This window comes from Populus alba, chromosome 14 (assembly GCF_005239225.2).
Source record: "Populus alba chromosome 14, ASM523922v2, whole genome shotgun sequence".
In the NCBI taxonomy this organism is placed as follows: domain Eukaryota; kingdom Viridiplantae; phylum Streptophyta; class Magnoliopsida; order Malpighiales; family Salicaceae; genus Populus; species Populus alba.
The window spans coordinates 1,880,745-1,905,955 of record NC_133297.1 but is presented as its reverse complement, the minus strand read 5'-3'; the positions used below and the strand labels follow the sequence as shown (position 1 = coordinate 1,905,955).

Genomic DNA, 25,211 nt, shown 5'->3' with positions numbered 1-25,211 from the left:
CTTATCCCGGGGACAATCATGAATCATAAACATCATAATACGTGCTCTTAATGGCCTCTTATTAATGCAAATAAATTTTATTTTCAGGCTACCTTCAAGTATTTATGCTCTCATTTTGGATCCAAAATGAAGGACTTTTTTCTCTTTTTTGTAAATACATTGAAGCATGTTTTTCCAAGTGGACACATCAACAGTGCAGTTATGGCATTCGATTTAAAAATTGATTTTAAAAAAATTGAATTTTTAGATCATTGGTGTAACTAAAAAGTTATTTAGGCAACCAGTATCAATTATTTTTAATAAATATAATACTTTTTATACAAAATATTAACGTGAGGAGTTTTGATCAGATTAACCGAGTTAATCATCTTTCACTGTTCAATTAAAAAAGGGACTCGGATTAGACTCTAAATACTGAATTTCCTGATGGGCTAGTTTATTTAATAACTATGAAAGAGAGTCCAAGAGGGGTAAAACGGTAATAACGGAATGAGAAACGGAGAGGGCAAGAACATGAAGAAGGAAGGTGAGAAAGGGAGAGCCGTTGGGTTTTAGAGGGCAAAAAAGGAAAGAGTGTCATGAAAGACTTACCACCGCAACCGTCAGGGCTGGTGTGGGATGTGTATGTAGTGAAGGCAAAGGAAAATGATAGTGGTTGTTGTCTTTGCAGTTACCTCTTCCACTTGTACTAGCTACCACTCCTTCTAATATGCCACCCTTTTGCCGCTATTTCCCCAACTACCCCTTCTCTCTCTCCCTCTCTCTAACCAAACTAAACTATCTACGCTGAAACACAGTACTCTCCACCAGCTTCTGTTCTTTACTGTTGTTGTTGTTGTTGTATCACTTTCTTGTCATCAAATTCTCCAATTTCTCAGACAATGAGAACTGTTTTTCTTTGATCTTTTCACACACATAATAACCTTTGTAAAAAAAAAAAAAACCCCTCTAGCTAAAAACTAAAATCTGCGACTCCCTTTTCTTCTTGTTTTTTTCTAACTTCTTGATGGAAGCTCCTCCTTCGCCTAGTCCTGCCTCTCCTGCTACAAACGGAGGAGAGGATTGTTGTGTCAAAGTTGCTGTTCATATAAGACCACTCATCGCCGATGAGCGAGCTCAAGGTTGTAAAGATTGTGTCACTGTCGTGTCTGGAAAGCCTCAGGTACGTACAATTTTACCACCCCACAATGTGTATGAGAGCGAGTGATTGAGTAGAAAGTGAAAAAAGAAGAGCCAATTAAGGTTGGTTGGTTTGGCGACTCTAATGGGGTGCCTTTTTCTTTCTTCTTTTTATTCTTTTTGTGGGAATTTTAGAGTTTCGAGATCTGGGTCTTAGTGGATGTTTGTTGGTAATGGAAGAAGATTATTCCTATGCTTTACTTCAATTTTTCTAATATTGGAAATCTGGAAGTCTTGCATGTTTGACTTGGAATAGTGTGCTGCTGTTACCTATCACAATCTGAGTTTGGATCAGAAGTAAGTCATTGCCTGACATTTTCATGACTGGGAAATCAAATCTTGCTCAATTGACAAAAAAATTTATGATTATATCTTAATTTTTGGTACAAAATGTACTGTTAACATTCCCAATTATAGAATTGTTTAATCCCAGTTTTGTGTTTTCCTTTTTGGGAAATTCTTGTAAAAATCTGGATTTTTGTAGATTTCTTTTCTTTTAGAATTGGATTTTACTTGTACAAAATCAGGTTGACTAAAAGGGCTGAGATTTATGAGATTGAGTTTATTGTGAAAGACAGTAACTTTCTATGGAATTTTCATGTAAAATCAGATTGACTAAAACAGGCTGAAAGCTGTGAGGTTGAGTTTGTGGTGAAAGACAGTAACTACCAAGGAGTTGTATACAATATCAGATTGACTACACTGACTGAAAGTTGTGAGATTAAGTTTATTGTGAAAGATAGTAACTGCTAAGGGATTAATTTTTAGCTTATTGCAGAATCGGTCTCCTTTTCCTTTTCTTTTTATATAAAGGTGATGGCAGTAATAAGGTGGCCTTCCTGCTTCATTAGTTCAATCTTTCTTATTCTGGTTGATAATTTCTCAATCTGCAGAAGGTGTGCTCGGCTTTCTTTTTTCAATCAACTTCTAGTATCATGTAATTCTAATGCAAGACCTGGCCATAGTTTCTCTATCATTAGGTTAAAGATTTTTACCAGTCCTGAAATCCAGTTTTTTATTTGATTTCCAAACTGAAAACAGAAAAAGAACTTTGTACAGTTAGTTAGTGTTATATCTGTCATGAAGACTTGTCTCGAACTCATATTCAAAGTTGAGCTTTCTATTGGCCATTCAAGTTGACATGTTCAAAACTTTCAATGATGAGAAAATATAATGTCATCAGAATTGCTTTCATTTTTGTGTTGGTTATCATCTGGTATTTAATGGATAATATAGGTGTTTTTTTTCCCTTTATTCCTTTTCTCCACGTGATGTTGTAGATGCATTTGCGTGATATAGTTATCAAACCTTTTTAGTTTCTTTAACCTCTGCTTTCTAGACACCTCAAAAAACTGGATATCTTGGGTAGCTGATTGTGAGTATGTTGCAGGTACAAATAGGCACACATTCATTTACCTTTGATCATGTCTATGGGAGTAGTGGCACTCCTTCATCTGCTATGTTTGAAGATTGTATTGCCCCATTAGTTGATGGTTTATTTCAAGGATATAATGCGACTGTTCTTGCTTATGGTCAGGTAAACCTTTATTTTCCATGGAAAATCTGCTCAAGGATATTATGTAGTTTTCTTTCCTCATGTTTACTTTTCAATCTGTTGCAGACGGGATCTGGGAAGACATATACAATGGGAACTGGCTTCAAAGATGGTTTCCAGATGGGAGTTATTCCTCAAGTCATGAATGTTCTATTCAGAAAGATTGAAACTTTAAAGCATCAAACCGAATTCCAACTACACGTTTCTTTCATTGAGGTTTGTTGAAGCATTTCTTCTCTCCTTCCACTCTAAGGGGTCATCATGAATTATGCTTTTTGTTACATCCTCTTTCTCTCTCTCTGTCCATCTTTGACCTATGACATAGCTCTTGAAATATCATGTTCAATGCGAACATCAATTGCACACATTTCTGGCTTGTAGAAAGATAGGAAAACTCGTCTTTTATAACAAACATCTGTTGCGGTGTCCACATCATCTAATAAATTGCTTTTGCAGTTTATGTTGATAGAATGTCCATTAGAAAACTGCCCGTATAAATTCATAGATAGCTGGTCTAGTTCTAAAATATTATGTTGAATGATTAGTCTGCTCCCTCATCTGCTAGTGATTTGATTGAAGATAATGTTAAGGCCGTATCTTTTGTGTCAAAATCCAATAACTTTTGACTGGAAGTGCTGTGGGAGTTACATGTATACTCCTTCAGTAGTTTGGAGAGTAACTCTAGTTTCTAGTATATGTATTTTTCTCAACAAATGTTGGGAACTTGTGGCAAGTATCTAACAGAGAGATTTTGGTGTGAAAGATTCTGAAAGAAGAAGTAAGAGATTTGCTGGATCCTACAACTTTGAACAAATCAGATACTGCAAATGGGCACACAGGTAAAGTAAATCTCCCAGGGAAACCACCAATACAAATTCGTGAGACTTCAAATGGTGTCATAACACTAGCAGGATCGACAGAAGTTAGTGTTTGTACATTTAAAGAAATGGCTGCTTGCCTCGAACAAGGATCATTGTGCAGGGCAACAGGGAGCACAAATATGAACAATCAATCAAGGTAGATTACTGATCTTTCTATCAGCATCTGCAGGTATTCGTTTCCCTACATCAAAGTACCGTTACGTGCTCATGGCTTTGCTAACTACAACTTATGGAAAAGACTTGTGATAATGATCTGTTGAGATTGATATGCATACTGTAGAGTTCAGTATTGTTGTTGAATATCATATGCATGAGCTTATAAACTTTTCAATTTGTAATTCTGTTTTATCAAACTTGTTTGAAGACTTTGCAAGTTAATCCTTACCTTTGAAGCTGAAGTAAACACCAGTAGCTTAGTGACAAATGATTTTTTTATTTTTTTTATCTAGTCGTTCACATGCCATCTTCACCATCACCTTAGAGCAGATGCGTAAGCTCAATCCAGTTTTCCCTGGCGATAGCAATCCAAATGACAGTATGAATGAAGAGTATCTGTGTGCAAAGTTGCATTTAGTAGATCTTGCTGGATCTGAGAGAGCCAAGAGGACTGGTTCTGATGGCATGCGTTTTAAGGAAGGTTGGTGAAATTTCTTATTGCTTAATTCATGTGAATTTTGTTGTAAGGTGTTTAAACAGCTTTATCTTTTATGCAGGAGTTCACATCAATAAGGGCCTTCTTGCACTTGGAAACGTTATCAGTGCACTTGGTGATGAGAAAAAGCGAAAAGAAGGTGTTCATGTTCCATATCGAGACAGTAAATTGACTCGGCTTCTGCAGGTACGAGACACTTGAGAGTGAACAATGCAAGCTTTTAACAGGGATTTTTTTGTGAAAATTAATCAAGCCAATTTTTTCATATGATTAGTTTCCTGCCAGCCACCAAATGAGTAACATATAGCATTTGAATGACTACTTTGAATAATAAATAATTACTTAGTTGAGAAGGACATACAAAATATGCACTTGAATATGTAAAATGTTGGACTCTATTGAGTTTATTTTCCATCCCAGACACAATACATAACTGTTTTCCTATAAGTTACTCAATTGGAAATTGGCCGGACAGATTGATTGGTACTGATTATAAGCTCTTAAGAAGTTATAATGTATGAGATGGTTAAGGATGACCTTAGATGAATTTTTTCCTTCTACTCTTTTCATTTTATTCCGATGCTTCCTACATTTATGTTGCATTTATGTTGCTAAGAGTTGTATATTTTGACAGGATTCGCTTGGTGGTAACAGCAGAACTGTTATGATAGGTACCCATCCAAATCCTAATTCCTCTGTTCTATTTTCCTTCAAAGCTTTGTAATTCGTCTTCCCTTGGGATTTTTTAATGTTTCTCTAACATGTAAATGGTTGCCTTATATAGCTTGCATTAGTCCAGCTGATATCAATGCTGAGGAAACCCTCAACACCCTAAAGTATGCAAATCGTGCCCGCAATATCCAAAATAAGCCTGTTGTAAGCTTCTCAGAATAACTCTCTTCTTTTCTATTTCTTTTCCACACGCAACTAAAGATTCAGTGCTCTTATGAAGCATCGTGAATGAAACTTTTTTGTCTTTGTTTGCTTAATAGGTTAATAGAGATCCAATGTCCAGTGAGATGCTAAAGATGCGCCAACAGCTTGAGTATTTGCAAGCAGAACTTTTTGCCCGTGGAGGAGGATGTTCATCAGATGAAATTCAGGTATTAGATTATGTAAACTTATATCTGACATGTTATGTCAATCACGATAATAAACTTCTGAATCATGTATGTGTTTAAAGAAAGAATCGGTTGGCCCTTTCTTTGGATACAATCTATTCTGGAATAGTTTTGTGTGAGTTTCCTAATAACCGTTCATGTAGGTTCTCAAGGAAAGGATTGCTTGGCTTGAAGCTGCCAATGAGGACCTTTGTCGTGAACTTCATGAATACCGCAGCAGATGCACCACTGTAGAGCAACGTGAAACAGATGCTCAAGTTTGTGATGGATACTCTATTTTGGAATTGAATGATTTTTCTCACCTTTCTATATATACGGAGCATGAGTATCGAACTTCACCTTTCAGGATGGCAGTATCTGTTCTGTGAAAACTGATGGGCTTAAAAGGAGCTTGCATAGTATAGAATCACCAGATTATCAAATGGGTGAAACTATTCCTGGTAAGCTCTTCTAGATCATCAGTTACTCACTTGGATTTCCTTTATTTTTTTCCAGTTGTTGCAATTATTTCACTACCTCTTTTAACTTTCTTTTTTTCCACTTTCCTTTCTTCTCTTATTTTACCAGAAACAAAAGGTTTTGTAGCAGTGTTAATACATTAATATTTCCATCTTTTAGCAGGAGACTCCAGGGAAATTGATGAAGAAGTAGCGAAAGAGTGGGAGCACACGCTTTTGCAGAATACCATGGACAAAGAATTGCATGAATTGAACAGACGTTTGGAGGAGAAAGAGGTATGTATAAAAGTAATGCGTATAATTTCCAGACCTTGCATTTTTTACCCAAAATTCTATAATCATACTGCTGAATGAGTTTTTCTGCTTATTTTCATCGGACATGGCTGAAATTCTACAGAGAAATTTAAATTACTTGTTACTTAAATTTACTGGAACTTGTAAAACTAGGGGAAATCATGTAAGGTGATTTTGACTGGATCAAGTAGAGGCAGAAGTCTCCGAAGCTGGAGAAATTTACTTGTACATTTCAAATTTATAAAGTGTGGTTCCACCTAGACATACTCAAATTGGCTGTTGTTTCTATTAAAGTACTCCATTTAACAATATAGTCATCGTTATCCATAGATGTATTGGTTTGGTAATCCATTTTTCATTTTGCACGTTTCTTTCTATTAAAGCACTTCATTTGGAGATAGAATCATCATTGTTCATAAGTGTCTTTTAAGTGGTCTGCTTCATATTTTGCATGTAATGCATCTGCTAACGGGCATTCTTGAATAATACAAGTAACCTCATCTTGTATATGATTTTTTTCTTTACTCTGAGCAGTCAGAGATGAAACTTTTTGGAGGGGCTGACACTGCAGCTCTCAAGCAACACTTTGGCAAGAAAATCATGGAATTGGAGGATGAAAAAAGAGCCGTGCAGGTGGGAAATAACTCAACAAATTTCCATAGCTTATTCTTTAAGAGTAAGAGAGGGATTTTTTCCATTTATTTACCATTTCTTATTTACTTCAGCGAGAGAGGGATCGCCTGCTGGCTGAAATTGAAAATCTTTCTGCTAGCTCTGACGGGCAAAAATTGCAAGATATCCATGCCCAGAAATTAAAAACTCTTGAGGCACAGGTGATAATTTTATTTACAAATTCATTTAATTTTCTTTCTGAGGAAGATTCTCGTAACAACATCAAAAGTTTAAACAATCTTCACAATCTATGCTGCCAGATTATGGATCTTAAGAAGAAACAAGAGAACCAAGTTCAGCTTTTAAAGCAAAAACAAAAAAGTGATGAAGCAGCAAAGCGATTACAAGATGAAATTCAATATATAAAGGCACAAAAGGTAAATTATCTTGCAACATCATGCATATTTTAGCTGTTTATTGTGTATTTCTACTGTACAGGTTACTAGCATCTCTTTTATTTCCTATGTGTTTGAGAGTACAGGTTCAGTTGCAACACAGGATCAAACAAGAGGCAGAACAATTCCGACAATGGAAGGCCTCTCGGGAAAAGGAACTGCTGCAGGTACTTTTCTTTTTTGTTCGCTCGATTATCTGAAAATCTCTATTCCACCCATTCTTCTGCTCTTTCTATTTGAGTTATGCCTACTTCTGGGATGTGATGCAAAAAGAAAATATAATTGAAACTTCATAAAAATTTCTCATTTGTTTATGAGATTGCATCATCTTATGAAACTATGATGCCAAGATAAACTTGGTTTGATTGTTATAAACAATGATGCCAAGATAACCTGCATGTCCATCTCAATTCCCCCTCTGTTGATAATGCATTTGCTTGTGCAGTTACGGAAAGAAGGGAGAAGAAATGAATATGAAAGGCATAAGCTACAAGCTATAAACCAGCGCCAAAAAATGGTGAGTTCAAGCAACATTATCAATTAATACACACTGTGCCTTTCAAAGAACTTTATTCATTATGTGGAGGAAAAACTTTAATTCTATAAAGCTCCAATTTCCCATCCCCATATGGTTTGTTATTCTTTTTTTTCTAATGGATCATATTGTTCTATGAGATAAATTCTTGATTCTGGATTATTTCACTAGTATTTGGTCTATTTTCTGCCTTATAAAATATTATCTAGTTCTTTTAGCTGTCACCAGCACTGCTTGTTGTTGCTGTCAGTATGAGTGAAAGTAACTGCATACACCGTCATTGGTTTCTTGTTTCTGTCAGTGCAACATAAATTATTTGTATCATAATGAGTTTCTTTACTTCAGGTTCTTCAAAGAAAGACAGAAGAGGCTGCAATGGCTACCAAGAGGTTAAAAGAGCTGCTTGAAGCTCGAAAATCTTCTGCACGAGACAACTCAGGTATGCTTGTTACTTTTAGCATTGTGTCCTTAATCAAGGCTTGTGATCTTGAACCCAATATTATTTGGTAAACAATAACTTCTCCAATATAAAGCATAAAAAATGAATATTTCTTTTTTATGACCATGGCTTATGCAGCCAATGGTAGATTCTTCAGCTGGTAGATCTATTTTCATTATTGAAAACATGGGGTGTTCTGTAAATCCCATTACTAATGGTGTTACCATCATGCAGCTATCTCCAATGGAAATGGAGCAAATGGTCAGGTAATTGTCTTGACTTCCTCTTCACAAGTTATGTTTGTCCAGTTATTCTTAATGCATTTACATTGAATTTAAGTTTGCATCTGCAGAGCAATGAGAAATCCTTGCAACGTTGGCTTGATCATGAGCTGGAGGTCATGGTAAATGTGCATGAAGTCCGCTTTGAATATGAGAAGCAAAGCCAAGTGTAAGCACTTAATTCAATATTTGGTAATTCCCATCTGTTGTACAACCTACTGTCGTAATTTTGTATTGATTATGCTGCAATCTACAGGCGAGCTGCACTGGCAGATGAGTTGGCTGTGTTGAAGCAAGTAGATGAGTTTGCTTCAAAAGGATTGAGTCCTCCGCGAGGAAAGAATGGATTTGCAAGGTATAAGCTATGTAAAAATAGTTTATTTAATTTTTCCAACTTTTCCGTTGCCATTGATTGATAAAAAAGGCAGCATCAAGCTGGTAGAATAGCAGTACTTCAAATCAACATGATATATCTTAATGTGTCTTTCCTTCTTGTCAGGGCTTCTTCTATGTCACCAAATGCGAGAATGGCCAGAAAATCATCACTTGAAAACATGTTGAGCATATCGTCTAATTCTCTTGTTGCAATGGCTTCACAACTTTCAGAAGCAGAGGAGCGAGAGCGTGCATTTACAAACCGTGGACGTTGGAATCAGCTTCGTTCCATGGGAGACGCGAAGAATTTGCTTCAGTATATGTTTAATTCTCTGGGAGATGCCAGGTGCTCTCTTTGAACTATGGATATTTAAATAATATTGAAACTAGCAAATTTCACCCTGTGGTTATTTTATTGCCAAACACATAGGAAGCACAAATATATGGACAGTATGCATGCATTGTCTTCCATCAACACAAAACATGCTTCGTGCAAATTCACAAAAGTTGGAGGCAGTTTAAATGTTTTTTAATTATGATGATTGGTAAAAGTTATGCTGACCTAGTTGCGTGTTCTTGACAGGTGTCAACTATGGGAGAAGGAAATGGAAATAAAAGAAATGAAGGAGCAATTCAAAGAACTTGTAGGTCTATTGCGACAAAGTGAATCACAAAGAAAAGAAGTTGAAAAGGAGCTAAAATTGAGAGAGCAAGCACTTGCCATGGCTTTGGCTACAGCAGCCTCTGTAAGATTATGTCACTTAGTAAAATTATTATTCTTTCCATGCATCAAATAACAGCTTTTAGAAACCCTGAGAATACAACTGAACATATTAGACCATTTTAAGGCAAGCACAGAACTAGAGTTAAATCAACATGCTCTAGCTTATATGTTTAACATACTATGATGGCCCAGTAATATTAGTGTTAATTTTATTGACTTTGTAGGAAAAATTTAGCTTTGAAATTTACCCTTGTCTGGTAAAGGATTTGTAATGTTGGCATGGCATGGCATTCAATAGAGAGACTTCACATGAATGATGAAGATTGCAAGAACATGAATCTTCTAGGTGCTTCTTATAAGTCAGCCCCCTGCATGCTTTGGCTCAAAATCTCATAGAACTAATCTCTTGTTTCGTTTCTGAACAATTGCATAGAATAGAAAATATGGAACCAAGGAAATGGAATTCCAATTCAAGAGTAGAAGTTTAAGCTCATATACTTGTGTATTCTTCTATAGAGCTATGAAGCTATAATGACTCATGAGCATACCATGGTTTCCTTATCCTTGAACCAAAAAGAAGTGCATGTTAACTTTTATTATTATTATTATTAACTGTGACTGCTTTCAATTCTACAGGCTGACCAAGAACAGAGGAGCCCCCACAATTCACTGAAACATTTCAATGATGACATGAGTGGTCCACTGTCTCCAGTGTCTGTGCCGGCACAGAAACAGCTAAAATATACGCCAGGAGTTGCTAATGGTTCAGTCAAAGAGTCAGCCGCATTCATAGATCAGACCAGAAAGGTTAGTTTGCTTCTTCTTCTTCCATTGTAAGAATGGATCTGCATTGTTGCTTGGCTAAGAGAATGGGTTTTATTGTTAGTGCAGATGGTGCCACTTGGGCAGTTGTCAATGAGAAAATTAGCAGCTGTAGGGCAAGGGGGGAAGTTATGGAGGTGGAAGAGAAGTCATCACCAGTGGCTTTTACAATTCAAATGGAAGTGGCAGAAACCATGGAGACTGTCAGAATTGATCAGGCACAGTGATGTAATGGTTATGAGGGCAAAGGCTCGTCCACAGGCTGCTCTGCCACGTAAAGTATGATGTCATGTCGCCACCAGATTATTCTTGCCTGATACTCATCTTTGACCTATAAGTATGATCCTAACACAGCACAGAAAGCACCTATAGATGCGTGGAGGTAATTCTTTTGTGCAATGACGCTACTTGATTCTACTGTTGCAATTTTCTTTATAAAAGTAGATTTGTGAATACTTGAATCTACTTGTCTTCCATGTATTCTTGCTCAAAACATCTTTTCACATATGGTAGCTACATTAATGGAAATTTCTTATTGGAAAACAACAGCTGATAGAAAAAGATATGCCTTGATGGTTAAATTAGTCCTGTGAAAATGACAGGATAGCTTTAGGGTAGCAAGGCCAAGTTTTATGGATTGTGAATATTCCTTTTTACATCATGCAGTTAGCTGGGAGTGGCTGTTGAAGAGATCTGCTTATAGCTCGCGTGGATGAGCTGATTTTGAAAAGCAATAGGTTTTTAATCTTGGAAATTTCTTTTTTTGCTGTGGTCACCACATTTGAAGCATCTTGTAAAGCAGTGTTGATGCGGCCGATTGTTGACCCCAAATATTTACTACAAGAAGTGCTGATACCTGTGATGGTGTGAGTTGCAAGATGACAGTAAAAGAACATCTTGCACCAGGTGTCTCTAATGTTTTGGTATATATTCTGCAATAACAACTCTTTCAAGGGAAGAAATCCCTCTCCAGAAGTCACAGAAATGTATAACAAAGGTTTTTTTGTTTTTTTTTTTAGTGATTGTATGTAAGTTCTAGCTAAACATGTTCCAATGTTTATTGTGTATAAGCAATATTGATTCTGTTGAAAGGGATTGAAGGCTGTAGTGTTTTCTGTCACTTGACAGCAAAAATAAGTTGTTTTAGAGAATTGATTGTACTTACTTTTTGGCTGTGACTGTATCTAAGAATAAGAGTGGTTTTGTTGAAAGAGTAGGGATCATACTGCATACACGTACTGCTGTTGGGATCAATACAATACCTTAATTATTTCTAGTTATGAACTCTGTATGATACTTCCTGCTATCCTTGACCATGGACGTGTTAAGAATCGCAGCAAATAAGTGATTGAAACTGCTGTAAAATTTCAACTAGTAAACATTAACAAGGATCCAGTTCTTTCATACTAGGCATTTAGCTCTCAGGTAAAAGGTTGATATCCATGGCAATTGAACATGTACCCATTGTTACAAGACCCGGAAAAACTTGGTTTTTTTAATTGATCAAAATAACATCATTTCAGGAGTTTTTTTTTTTTAAAAAATCTAGGTTAACTCACTTCAGCCCAAGATCATGTCTTGTAACCATGCATGCCTTTGGTTGGTGTATTCGGCGGCTCCTAATTCAGTGCAATGCATGGTTTCTTGGTTTCTTTGGTTTGGTAACCTCTTTATTTGGATCAGGGCTGAAAGGAGAAGCACTGGTAAAATGACCTCGTTTAGAGCTCTTATGTTCTGTGGGGGTTTCCACAACATAGCAATCCATCCTTTTCTTTCATAATCTAAGACTTGTACTGCAAATTACGTTTCCAAACCCAGTGGAACCAGCTTTTCATCGAATAATGACTGTAGAGATTTCTTCAAACTAACCTTGTTCTTCACATCTTCATGCTTGGCCTCTTTTCTGCAACTTCGCTCCATTGTGAATAAGCACATTGTGAAAGATGGAGGAGGGACTAGAGTACTGCAGAGGGATTTTTATTTTTTTTTCCCGCCAGGGGACTCCCTGGTGCAGGATCTTGAGTGCATACTCCCAGAGACAGAGACAAAAAGAACGATCACCTGAAATTAAGGCCTAGCTGCCTTCAAAAATACACATAAAGGATACACTGTTGATACATGTCATCGTTGTCATTTATGTTGATGATTTAACCACTAGATAGTAAAAGCTTTCTATAACAAGTTTTACAAGGGTGCATTTCTTTTCAATCCACTCCAATTTTAAACCAAAACTGGACCTCTATATCCCAAGTCAAGCATTTAAAGTTTTGGTTGGCAATGACCACATCTGGCGTATAAGAAGATGAAATGCTGAAGACTCAAAAGCAACGGTGCAGTTCAATGCAGCAGATATAGGAAAGTAGTATCCTAATCAAGCATGTTGAGAAGCACTGCATCACGGAGCAAAAACTCATTCCACGTTCATGTGCTTCAGGGTTTGCCACACCAGTATGCATAATGCTCATCTTTGCGATGATTACTTACAAGGCCACCACATTGTAGGCAGATGAAACTGCTCCCATCCGAGAATGCATCCAGCACAATTTGTGTCCTGCCAGTTTCGGCAAGTATTGAGTGTACATGAACATCAGATTCAGCTGAACATGATGAGGCACCTACATTAAGTGGAGTTTGTTCAGCTTGTAAAGGCTGGGCTTCAGCAATTGCACATTCAGCAAACAAAGATGCCAGTTGATCAACAGCAGTGTTCTCTTGCAGCCTGTTCAAATACAGCTCACGAGCACGGTGCAAGGATTGAAATACAGCTTGATCCCCACCTTTGGTTCTCATTGCCATTACCACCTGTGCCAAGCACTCAGTAAGCACGGGTTCTGGTAAATATTCAGAGCACCTCATTTAAACAGAAATGGGAAATAGTTTTAATACAAATTTTCCAACCCTTTTCCACTTCAATTTTTTACTTCCCATGTTTGAACTATGGTGTGAGCCCACTGTGTACATGCATAAGTGTCTATGCAGGTGCACGGGAACCTATATCAATGACTAATATATTGCTATAGATAATGATGAGCATTCCTTCTATAGAAAAACAATAAGCCTGACATGAATTTTGAGATACTTAAGGTTAGCAATCATACATGGTAGTCTTGAAATAACTAGATATGTCCTGGTATCCCTTAGCTACTCAATAGCCTCGTAGCTTGGAAGTTTTTGCTAAATTTAATTGATTAATTCATTTACAATTTATCCAAATGAAAAAAACAAAAAAATGTTGCAGCTGCCAGCCTATTAAAATCCATAAAGGATTTAAACTTAACAACAAAATGATGATAAAACTTGTCAATATGATTGAGTTTGGGACATGAACAGAAACATAGTTAAGTAGTTTTCGAGGTAATATAAGTTCCCTATTGTGTCCTTCATACAAGTAAGCTGTTAAAATTATATGGATTCTGTACTTCGATTACCTGGGTTCAAAGAAATTGGCATGTTGAACACCCTTGAAAGGGAAACTATCAAAGCAGAAACCCTAATGACTTAAACTTCCTAACAATTGTGACTCACCCTTGCCAGCAATTAGAAATAGACATTTTTTTCTCCCCGTTGATTGAAATCTCACTAATGCCTGGATCAACTTTAATCACATTACAGAATAACACACACACCCCTCCAACTCCCTCAGCTGTATCGTTTAGAAGAAAGACACAATAGACATGCACTCTTGTGCAAAACCCTAACAAAACAAGTAATGACACAAAATAGAAGAGATACGAAATATAAAGTGGTTTGGCAAAACCTACTCCACAAATCTTCACTATCAAATATCAGGGTTTACAATCACAAATCAACCACACACATACACCTCACTACCCAAAACCTGAATTATGCCCAAAAATCACTCACAAGAAAAATACCATGCTAATTCTTTTGACTGAAGGTTTTTGGCCACTGAACTAATTCTTTGATTGCCACCGTTAATATTAGAGGCGCACATAAACTAGCCATTACACATGCTATTGATACTAGCAACAAGATCCTTTTCTAGAAAAAATATTCCAAGTCCAACTCTAACAAGGAAAGTCTTTTCCTAAAGAGAATATATCAACGCATTCCATTCTTGTTTAGAACACCCTACCATGCAATTATCAATCTAATCCAAACCAACTCACCAATATAAGCCACAACTCAACATTCCCTCCCAGTTTTGTTTTTTCAAGATGGTACGCTACAAGCAGAATTTTAATTCTCAATAATACTAGAAAAATCAGAATGCAGAGAAAGCGTGAGTGATGGCCAAATGAATGACCCTCTTGTAGACAAGAAAGAATAGCATACAAAGTGATTAATTAAATGTCTAAAATCAGTGATTGATCAATCATGTAAACATCAGAATGAAAATACTTTTATCAGTAGAAAAACAACATCAAGATAAAAAAAGAAAGAAGAATATGAAAGTCCCTTCACTAGAAAAAGAAGAAAAGCAAGGAAATTGGAGATCTTTTTCTTCTTTTTTTATTGAACTAACAAAATTAAAAAAGAGATAATTGAAGTAATTAATTGATTACCGCCTGAAGAGCTTGAGAAGGTTTGCCTTGACTGATGAGTTGGCGAGCCAATGTGAGCAACCCTCTCACGTTGTTGTTGTCATCTGGGACTTGAAGCGGCGGCGGCGTTGCAGTCACTTCAGACATCTCTGTGTCTGTAGTACGATGTTCCATGGCATCTACCATTCCACCACTTTCTCCAAGATTTTGCTTTTCTAAGTCTGTGCTGATATCCTATATATGGTACTATCGCACTCTGCTCTCCTGCTGTGTTCGTCTTCGATGACAAATTAAATTATCCCAAGGGGGCTTTTTTTCTTTTGGTCTGGTTAATGATTGCTAGACGATTCTAGCAAATTCTTCACTGCTACTCGAACTCTTTCTGTTTGATTCTCTAACTTGATTTTTTCTTGGATTTGCTCTGCTCGGATTGAGCTTGGGCTCGTTTTACAGTTTAAATGGTTTTAATCATCTGGGTTTGGCCCTATTTTTCCCAGAGCCTAGGCTTCTATTCTTGCATGGACCCAGTTCTTTTTACCTTGTTTTCGGGAATTCCGTAGGGTGTGAGAGACTTTTAATTATGGTTATCAAACTCGGGTCGGGAACTGATGTGAAAAGGGACTTGGATCACTAAGAGTTGCTTGATATTATTTTTTAATCTTAATAAAAAAACAGGTCGAGAAGCCATACTTGCAAGTTCAGATCAATTATTTTTACTGAAACAACTTGTTTAAGTTAAAAAAAAAAAAAAAAAACTAGAGTGACTCAATTGGATTTTAACCGAATTTAACTCAGTTAATTGAATCACAAGTTAACTTTGCTAGGTCAATAAAATTTCACCTAATCCAAGTCTTTTTGAATTTAACTTGAAACCTGGCTTGAATTCTACTTAACTTGAATGAGGTTTTAAATTGCCGGAACGAGAACAAGCCAAATTTAACACTACAGTTTTAACGGGTACGTTTCCTGACATCAAGCAGATGGTGGTGGTTGGAACCTGAAAGCGAATCAAGGAACGTTAAATTAGTTAGTCGTGTACACAAGTTATAAAAAGCTTTTATCAAGTTAATGGTTTTGTAAGCTATTTTAATTTACTAGTTTTATTTCGTGTCCAAGTAAGGCATTTTGAGTTGATTTTTCACGCAACTCCCACTGATAAAGGATCATTGACAGGCACTTAACATGATAGAAAGGCATTTTGAGTTGATTTTTCACAACTCCCTCTGATAAATGAATCATTGACAGGCACCTAACATGATCCTGTCTTTTATGACCAAAAAAGAAGAGTAACAGTCTTTTTATGGGGAAAAAGATGAACTACACTGGGCCAATAGAATGCGGACAAGAGCGAGTAGCTTCTTGATTGTCTTCTTCTACCTTTCAAATCTTGATGGAACAAGAAATTGTAAAGCATCCATATCATGGGGAGCAGCAACATCTATGATAACAAAAATATTCATATGCCAGTACACTACCATTAACCTGGATGCCCTGTACAACATGGCAAAACATAACTCCGGAAGCTACCATGAATTTAGCAACTGTAATCATCCATTTGTCTAAGGAACGGTGGGAAGGAACTAGAATATATTTCATATGTTATAGCATCATCTATTTGTCTACTCTATTCGATCATTCATTAGTGTTGAGGTACGGTGATAAACTAGGATTAGGGCATCCCAGTTTGCAGGTCTAATTCACTATCCTCTAGTAAAACAGTCTCTTTAATTTCCTGTAACATCTTCAACACTTGCCACATAGTGGGCCTCTGCTCAGGTGAGGTCAAGCTACAAGCAATAGCCACCTCGAGAAGCATTTCTAGCCTATTATCTTCTCCAGCACCTTCGTCTTGATGATGGCCCCTTGTAGACCTAACCCAATTCACCACATCTTGTGGGACTAAAAGAGGCAGCAGTGATGGAGGCTTGCCAGTTATGAGCTCGAGTAATAATACTCCAAATGCATAAACATCAGACTTGGAAGTTGCCTGTTGACTTGAACTGCGAGTTTCTGGGGCTTTGTAAGCCGTGGCATCGGGGTCATCCTCATCATCAATCGGTGAATTGGCAAGAACGGCAAGGCAATAGTCACTCACACATGCCTCAAAATCTGGGCCAAGAAGGACATTAGAAGACTTGAGATTTCCATGGACAAGCCTCCATGCTTGGTGGATGTAAGAAAGGCCTTGGGCTACATCCTCTGCTATTTTAAGACATGATGTCCAATGTAGTGGTTTTGCTCTTGTTGATTTTGAACCTGCACATTTATTCAATATAGTATTTACGTACCAAACCCAATCAGAAGCGGAATGCAATATAGAATCCATGTTCTAAAACCCCATTTAATTTAAAAAATAATTTGAACAATGTAATATTTAAAAAAAATAATAATAACAAGAAACCTTGATCGAGCTAAGTACTAGGTTGAGGATCACCAGTTCACCTTCTCGGACCGGTTTAACAACATACAGAGAATCTAATGAAATCTACACCGTTGAATGAGACGGTACAGTTGAAGTTTTGACTTTTGTGTTGTCGTATCCACACGTGTGGTCGTGTTACGGGACCCACAAGACCCCCCCGAATCAGAATCATATCCTCCAAATGCATTCTTCCGCGAGTGGAGTGAGCATGTCAGTAAGCGCGTAGGAAAATCACCTTTAAGCAAACTTTTGTTGGGTCCCGCTGTCTGTTGGATGGAGCCACACCGCACGATCAGAAAGAAATCGGTGCCCATCCAATCAAAGCACGAGCCCCTGTGGGACTCACACCGTTCCTACATTTCCCAACGCGAGTGGCAACTCCCATAGGGAGCTGTTGTACAGCACGCGCCTTAATTAGAAATATAACAGCTAATTTTATGCACTCTATGAGATGCCCCATGAAACCGAGTGCTTTGAAGCTATTAACGAACTAATTAATTAATTGTTAGCAGTCACCGAGCAGAAAACCAAGACCTATTCCTGAGTTCCAATGTCGTCAACTGCAGGATTCTGTTGTTTCATGGAAAACTAAGATCCTATTAACAAAGTTAAAGTTAATTTATGCTGATCATAACAACATAATTTTATTTTAATATATATATATATATATAATCAAAATAAATTTTGTTCTAATTTACCTATCAGGTTGGCTGGATCAAACTCTTGTTCCGAACCCAACCTAAGTTAAAAGCCGCGTCAACCAATCTACCTACTGGATAGGACATGGTTTAAATGTGATTGCTAATTCAGTAAACTCCAAACTAAATTTAATAGTTAAGCAAGTTAATCACTGAGCTACTAGCCAAAACAGATTAGGGAGAAGAGATTTAATAGTTCACTTAAATGCCTGACTGGTATTGGGTAGAAGAGCTTACCATGAATTAGGGAGAAGAGACTGCCATTGGGCTGGTAATCATAGATTAGAAGCCTTTCCTCTCGAGCTTGAAAATAAGCCCTAAGAGGCACCAAGTTAGGGTGCCTAAGTCCGCCAACTGATTCCATGTGTTGTTCGAAAACCTCTTTGCTTCCATCCGATAATTTACTTGCATCAAGCCGCTTTACACACACAATCAGACGGTTATCCAACACTGCTTTATAAGTGGTCCCCATGGTTCCCCTCCCGAGCAACTCAGCTGAGCCTCTCATTAGCTGATCCAGCGTATAAAGATGTGCCTCACCCGCACAGAATGCTAAACTTCCACTCTTGCCCACATGCAGCCCTTGCACTCTCTTCACTCTCTCTTCTAACTCGTTCTCTTGTCGATCTATCTGCATCACAGCCACTGATTCTGCGGTGGGTCCAATAATCCCAGCAGAGGCAGTTGCCGCCGTCGATTTCTTTTGTGTTTTCTGTTTCTTGGCAGCGATGACAAAACAAATAACCGAACCAATGAGAACAAATGCACCTGATGAAAACCCAATGATCAAAACATCTTTCTTGTGCTTCATTTTTTGACCGTTCTGTGCCAAGTCAACGCCTTGAAATGCCTGGTTTTGACTAATTACAACGGCCGGCGGTGGAGCCACCGTCACTGCCGCTGGAGATGGGCCGAAAAATGGGGAAGCGGGGTGGCATTCTTTGTGTATAATCTTTCCACAAAGGCTAGGATTTGATGAAAAGGAGGAAAGATCAAAACGAAGTAATGTAGGTGTCACTGGGATTGCACCACTAAGATTGTTGAAAGAAACATTGAGAGTTAAAAGAGAGGATTGGTTTAATGGAGGGATGGAGCCATTGAACAAGTTCCTGTCAAGACGAAGATAGTACAACCGGTCTAGAGAGATTAAAGCAGAGGGAATAGGACCGGAGAGATTGTTATAGGATAAATCTAGAGTGCGGAGCCTGTGAAGGGAAATAAGTGGAGGAGGGAAAGAGCCCGAGAAGGAATTGTGATCGAGAAAAAGTGATTTGAGATTGGTAAGTTTGGAGAGATCGTAAGGGATGGGTCCGGTTAAGGAGTTGTTTTGGAGACCAAGGACACGGAGCTGGTCAAGGGAAGTTAGAGTTTTGGGAGCGAAAATGCCACCAAGATCTGAGTCTCGGAGAACTAGGCGGATGATCTTTTGTTGGAAGCATTTGACTCCTGGCCATTGACAGAAATGGAAGGTTGTGTTTTGAGAAAATGGAAGGTTTTTGTTCAAGTCCGCTTTATATTTGAAGGCGAGAAGAGCTGTAGCATCAGGTGGTGCAGACAAGTTTGATGCAGGAGTAGTGGAAGAAGCTACTAATGTGATGAAAAAACAGAGTAAAAAATGAGAAGTTGAAAGCAAAACAAGCATCATATTGTTGCTGTACAGAACCAGAGGATCGGTGAGGTTGGGGAAAAAGAAACAGAAAGAAAAGCCCCCAGGGTTTGGTTTTTCTTTGTGGGTTTCTTTCTTCTTTGGTTCCACTTCAAAAGGGTAGGTGGGATGGGTCCATTTCACTCCCTGATGGTATTGAAGACCGGAAAAGAGAGAGAAAGATGAAGAAGAGATGGTATTCCATGGTATAGTTAAGAGCAATGGTAAGTGACAAAGCATGTAAGGACTGAAAAGCAGCTGTCGGGACCTGCAACTTCAGAATCACGTGAAGAAAAGGAGAGAGAAACTTATGTGTAAATTAATGTGTTTTATATTTATTTGATATATACTACTATACCGTTATAGTTACCGTATTATACTCTTAAATTTGGCAGTTGGTGATCGCCTCCCTAGCAATACAGCACTTGCCGGGTAATGTCACTGAGATTGAGATTATGTTAGATTTTATTTTTTTAAATATTTTTTAAAATATATATATATATATATAAAATAATATATTTTTTATTTTTAAAATTATTTTTTCATATTTAAAATGATTTGAAAATATCAATAAAATTAATTTGAATAAAAAAATTATTTTTTTCAAAAAAATAATTGGACTCCAAGAATAAATATTGTTATGGCAATGTATCACCTATAGTTAGGTTTTTTTATATTTAAACTCCATGATAGTTTTATATATTTATATTTTATTTATTAAATTATAGATATTTATATGGATATTTATTTTTAAAATATTATTTATTATTTAAAAAAAGTATAATTATATATAATACAAATATATATCTCAAATTATGTTTAGGTAATGTCTCGGTCATATTTGATAATGTTTTATATCGTATTCATTACTTATAAAGCAGAGTAACTATTTAAAAAATCTACTATTTATCTAATTCATATTAAAATATTATTTATACTTGCAATATCCTTTTAAAATACTGATAAATCTAGATTTAACGTGCCTAAAAAACCACCTCTTATGCGCTCGGCTAGGGGAATGACTCAACTTCTCCTAGTCTCATTCAAGAAAATAACTCAACCCTCGAGGTCTGCCCAACAGAATATCCGGCTCTTACAAGCACAACCAAGGAAATGACCCAACTCTTTTGGGTCCAGTTTAAGATAAACACCTAATTTTATGGGCGCAACTACATTTTGGATCGTACTCTCCCTTTATTCTAGAGTGTATAAAAGTATGTCATGTTTTCATTGATATTAATACTATGTAATAGATGGTGTGCGAGAGTTCTGTAAGGACCCATCATGTTTCCAACAACATTAATATAAATGCACAGCCAAGGAAATGACCCAACTCTTTTGGGTCCAGTTTAAGATAAACGCCTAATTTTATGGGTGCAACTACATTTTGGATCGTATTCTCCCTTTATCCTTGAGTGTATAAAAGTATATCACGTTTTCATTGATATCAATACTATGTAATAGATGGTGTGTAAGAGTCTGTAAGGACCCATCATGTTTCCAACAACATTAATATACATGTCATATATTTTTTCTCGCATTAATATACATGTCAGTAATATTTTTCTTCATCAAAACTACTAGAGCAACATCACGTTTTAGCTCCTCGTCTTTATCAAAAAAACTGATATGTTATAAATAGATCATAAACCCTTAAACAACAAAATTATGTACTATGTAGAAGTCAATTAAGGATTTTCTAGGGTATCTCCCTTTACTATTAGATGTATAAAAGTTTTATAAGAGCTCATCATATTTTCATTGATACTAATATTATGTAAACAATAGTGTGTAAGAGTCCTCTAATGACCCATCATATTTCTATCAATATTAATACATGTGTTATAGATATTTTCTTCCATTAATACACACATCATGAATATTTTTTTTCATTGAAGTTATCAGGACAACATTATGTTTTAGTCTTTTTTCTTTGTAAAGAGACTTCCGAGTTATAAATAAATAACGAATTTTTCAACAAAAAAATGGTTTGGAATATCAATTCTCTGCTGCATATTTATTTTCAAATCAGCTCTTTATAATATTATTGTAATTTATTTCAAAAAAAATCATTGATTTAATCATCAAAAAAGCCCTTGCAATTCACTAAATAAAATATCTTGTAGGGATCATGCACCCATCTCCAACCAAGTTGATTAGAGATAATAGATTAAATTTTCAAAACTAAAAAATTAATCAATTATCCAAACACACAAAACTTACGCCTAAGCTATTTAAATTTTTTGAAACATAATCAAATACTATATTTACCGGTTCAATGAGCAAAATAATCCATGGGATTTAGTATTACCATTATTAAATTAAAATTATATCATTTTCTTCTTTAGAAAAATACATGTTGAATAGTCTAATTATAAAATCAGTATCTTTTCTCACTCAAATTGAAGTTCAACATGGATCAAATTTAAAGTTTCGATTTCCCTCTCCTTTGTACTGACTTTTCCTCTGATTTATTTGATCGTGAGAGGAAGTCTGCAATTCACACTTATCGCTGTGCATTGGTTATAACTTATAAGAACTTTAATGACTCTTCCACGGTGTCATGTGAGTATACAGTTTACAAGGGGAAATAATGAATCAAGTTGCTAACAACATGATTGAGTCAGTGAATCTTTAGTTATAGCTTGGTAATGCGGTTTAATTATATTTATTTAAAAAAAAAATAAGTTTTAAATTATTTTTTTATTTATATATTGTTTTAACATGCTAATTTTAAAAATAAAATTAAAAAAAATATTATTTTAATACATTATAAAATAAAAAAATATTTTAAAAACTAACATTCATAGCAGTGTAAAACAGTTACGTTGTCTATATAATGTAGCCATCCAGGGAAAAAAGTATGCTTACACTGTCACGCAATAAAGTTACTCCACTTCAACAGATGGAGTTATCGAAGAAATGTACTCTACAATCATCATTAGAAGCAGAGGCCGTAATTTCATCTTAGCACGACACCAATCTATTCTTTTCATTCTGTGATTTTTTCTCTCAGTAATATATATATTATATGAATGATTTTTATATTTTTATATATAAATTTAAGATTTAAGCTTTATTTTATAATTCTTCCAGCCTTAAATTTTGTTTTTATAAAATTGATTTAAAAATAATTACTGGATTATGTCCAGTATTTTTAATTGATACCCACATGAAAATAAAAAATCTCCATCAAATTCAATCTTACCATGCTTGAAGCATTGTTATAAAATTTATTTTAGCTTAGACCAAATATAAAATTTAAATAATTTAAAATTTAAAACGGTACAAGTTAAAAAAAATAACTTATATAATCTAGTAAAAAACTCGTGTTAGCTTGATGACTTGATTTATTCAAATTTATTTATTAATCTATTATTTTATTATTGTTATTCTGGTCAAAAAGATTTCATTTGCATTTTTAAAAATATATATATGGTTAATCTAAATACTTTTTGGGTTTTTTAAATGGATAAATTAGGCATTCAGCATGGTAAATTGAAAAATATAATGAATTGATACAGGTTAAAAAAGATCCGGACCTTGTCGTCTTCAACGGCATAACATTTATTAAATCTCATAATTTTTAAACATGATAAAATAATTGTGGCTCTTTAAAAAAATACGTTGCAAAGTAAAGACAAACAATAGATTTAAATATTTCAAATGTAAAATCCGGATCTAATGGATTACCTACGATGTCTGATAAGAGAGCTACATGGTGGGTGGGTCCGCATAAATTGTATGATTGAAAGCTTTTTATCACCCAGATTATTTGTCAATAGATGACCACTCCATTATTTTTCAGTTCGTTCCAGGGGCCCTAGCTAGCTAACTGGTCTCAATGCCCGTGTTTTGTAGTATTGCCTTTTTATATCAAAAATAATGTCTAGTTACTGATCAGAGTTAAAAATAGTATAAAAACTGTTCATGATAAATATATAATAATACTGATTAAAATTAAGATAATATGGTTTATTTTTGGACAAGTAGCCCTTCCTTTAATAAAATAGGAAACAATAAGAAATGAATATTATACGTAAAATATGTGGTAGCCCTAACATGCCATTAATTTTTTAGAATTTAAAAATATTATTTAAATATTAAATTATGTTATCACTCTGCCCTACAATTAAAAAAAAAAAAAAACTAAAGGACAACGATATCCCTAACCCTAATTACTTGCATTTCTTTGATTCAAGGGTGCACATGTAATTTAGCTATTTATAAAAAATAAAAATATTGAGATATCCATGCCCCTGTTGTGGTGGTTCTTTTTATCCTTGGAGATATTTTTGTTGTTTTACTGTAATTAAAAATACTTATGTCTAAATCTATAATGACTAATAAACGATATGAATATAAAAATACCCCTTGTCTCAAGAGCAAGTTTTTTTTTTTTTTTTTTGTTAAAACCATGAACTTCACTTGATTATTGTGGTGAATAATAGATTGTCCATGTGGCTAATGGAAAACTCTCTTTCTTTTTTAATTGTTTTCTTTATTATTTTTATTACTACTGTCATTATTATTATATTATTATTATAGCTACTAGCATTACCATAATTACCACTATTAGTAATATTACTAGTATCGTTATTATTGTTGTTATTATTATTTTCATTGTTATTAAATGACAAAAAAAATATAAACTTGATTTAAAGGTTATTATTGTTATTGTTATTGTTATTATCATAACAACCACCGTCATAATGACTGTTATCACCGCATCTTCTTCTTGATAAAAAGAAATTTTACAACCCAACTATATTCATATTTTTTTCTTGATATTGACATGAACTATCTAGATTTTTATTTATGTATAACTGTGCCAAATTTCTTTCTACGACTATTCCTATTACCTCTCCAACACACTCCAATTATATTTAACTAATAGATTGCATCTAATACATTTAATTTATATAATACTTTTTATATATTTAATTTTTTATTCCATTTTATTTGAATAGAATTCAAATTTATATCCATATAGAGTTTATTAAAAACTGTAATCTATAATTTCTCATGATTTATTATTCTAAATTAGAATGTAGAATGATTTATTATTATTGCTGCTACTATTATTACTGAAATAATAAAAAAATAAACTTGATTTTAAAGATAAAATTAGAGATCATAAAAACTCTGACAACAAAATGACAAAGAAAATAAAATAATCAAAAGTAGAATAACCAAATTGAAATCTTATACTTACAAATCAGAATTGAAAACAAACAAAACTTTAAGAAAAAAAAAGGATAAAAAATCAAAATAAAAAGTATTGAACCCAAAACACGAATAAAAATAAAGATCAAAGTTAATTTTTTCAGGGCAAGAAAGAAAAACAAAGAGGAAAAAGAAAGGGTTATCAATGGTAAATAAGCTACTTTTGGATGCCACACATCACCAATAAAAAAAAGGACACAGGGGATAATCAAATAAGATGGTAAAATATCATCTTACATAACTGGGAGACACCGCACACATCACCCAAAGAGTGCGTTGTCTCTCACACATTGGCATGTGTAAGACACGCTCCAATAACTTTTTGTATTTAA

The 25,211-nt window shown here is 35.2% G+C and overlaps 3 protein-coding genes across 4 annotated transcripts; 1 reads left to right on the top strand and 2 right to left on the bottom strand.

The window, feature by feature from the left end:
• The first annotated feature begins 535 nt into the window (after window positions 1–535).
• Window positions 536–11,594, top strand: LOC118036147 (kinesin-like protein KIN-4A). Of its 2 annotated transcripts, none has more exons than XM_035041860.2 (26): window positions 536–1,162; window positions 2,570–2,716; window positions 2,801–2,950; window positions 3,498–3,751; window positions 4,065–4,252; window positions 4,329–4,453; window positions 4,902–4,938; window positions 5,052–5,143; window positions 5,260–5,370; window positions 5,532–5,645; window positions 5,735–5,828; window positions 6,010–6,122; window positions 6,675–6,773; window positions 6,866–6,973; window positions 7,073–7,189; window positions 7,294–7,374; window positions 7,653–7,724; window positions 8,088–8,181; window positions 8,416–8,447; window positions 8,534–8,631; window positions 8,719–8,817; window positions 8,962–9,183; window positions 9,421–9,583; window positions 10,198–10,368; window positions 10,453–10,765; window positions 11,050–11,594. In XM_035041860.2, the coding sequence occupies exons 1-25, from the start codon at window positions 1,007–1,009 to the stop codon at window positions 10,666–10,668; spliced, it is 3,153 nt and encodes a 1,050-aa protein (XP_034897751.1). In that variant the 5' UTR covers window positions 536–1,006; the 3' UTR covers window positions 10,669–10,765; window positions 11,050–11,594. The 2 variants fall into 2 exon arrangements, with proteins under 2 accessions (XP_034897751.1, XP_034897744.1); XM_035041853.2 differs by having other exon boundaries at window positions 6,007–6,122.
• Window positions 11,595–12,445: 851 nt separating this feature from the next.
• LOC118036164 (uncharacterized) lies at window positions 12,446–15,422 on the bottom strand. The gene is made up of 2 exons (XM_035041863.2): window positions 14,910–15,422; window positions 12,446–13,185 (listed from the first exon to the last, which is right to left on the bottom strand). The coding sequence occupies exons 1-2, from the start codon at window positions 15,072–15,074 to the stop codon at window positions 12,814–12,816; spliced, it is 537 nt and encodes a 178-aa protein (XP_034897754.1). The 5' UTR covers window positions 15,075–15,422; the 3' UTR covers window positions 12,446–12,813.
• Window positions 15,423–16,281: 859 nt separating this feature from the next.
• On the bottom strand, window positions 16,282–19,919 carry LOC118036187 (probable inactive receptor kinase At5g67200). Its single transcript, XM_035041874.2, has 2 exons — window positions 18,246–19,919; window positions 16,282–17,144 (listed from the first exon to the last, which is right to left on the bottom strand). Exons 1-2 carry the CDS (start codon window positions 19,891–19,893, stop codon window positions 16,558–16,560), a joined length of 2,235 nt encoding a protein of 744 aa, XP_034897765.1. The 5' UTR covers window positions 19,894–19,919; the 3' UTR covers window positions 16,282–16,557.
• Window positions 19,920–25,211: the final 5,292 nt, after the last annotated feature.

Excerpts from the sequence above, each read along its gene's own strand:
- LOC118036147 (XM_035041853.2), top strand. The coding sequence starts at position 1,007 with ATGGAAGCTCCTCCTTCGCCTAGTCCTGCCTCTCCTGCTACAAACGGA. Across the intron at positions 4,454-4,901 it reads AATTGACTCGGCTTCTGCAG|GATTCGCTTGGTGGTAACAG; the intron begins GTACGAGACACT and ends ATATTTTGACAG. Across the intron at positions 6,774-6,865 it reads ATGAAAAAAGAGCCGTGCAG|CGAGAGAGGGATCGCCTGCT; the intron begins GTGGGAAATAAC and ends TATTTACTTCAG.
- LOC118036164 (XM_035041863.2), bottom strand. The coding sequence starts at position 15,074 with ATGGTAGATGCCATGGAACATCGTACTACAGACACAGAGATGTCTGAA. Across the intron at positions 13,186-14,909 it reads CTTCTCAAGCTCTTCAGGCG|GTGGTAATGGCAATGAGAAC; the intron begins GTAATCAATTAA and ends TGCTTGGCACAG.
- LOC118036187 (XM_035041874.2), bottom strand. The coding sequence starts at position 19,893 with ATGCTTTGTCACTTACCATTGCTCTTAACTATACCATGGAATACCATC. Across the intron at positions 17,145-18,245 it reads TCTCTTCTCCCTAATTCATG|GTTCAAAATCAACAAGAGCA; the intron begins GTAAGCTCTTCT and ends ATAAATGTGCAG.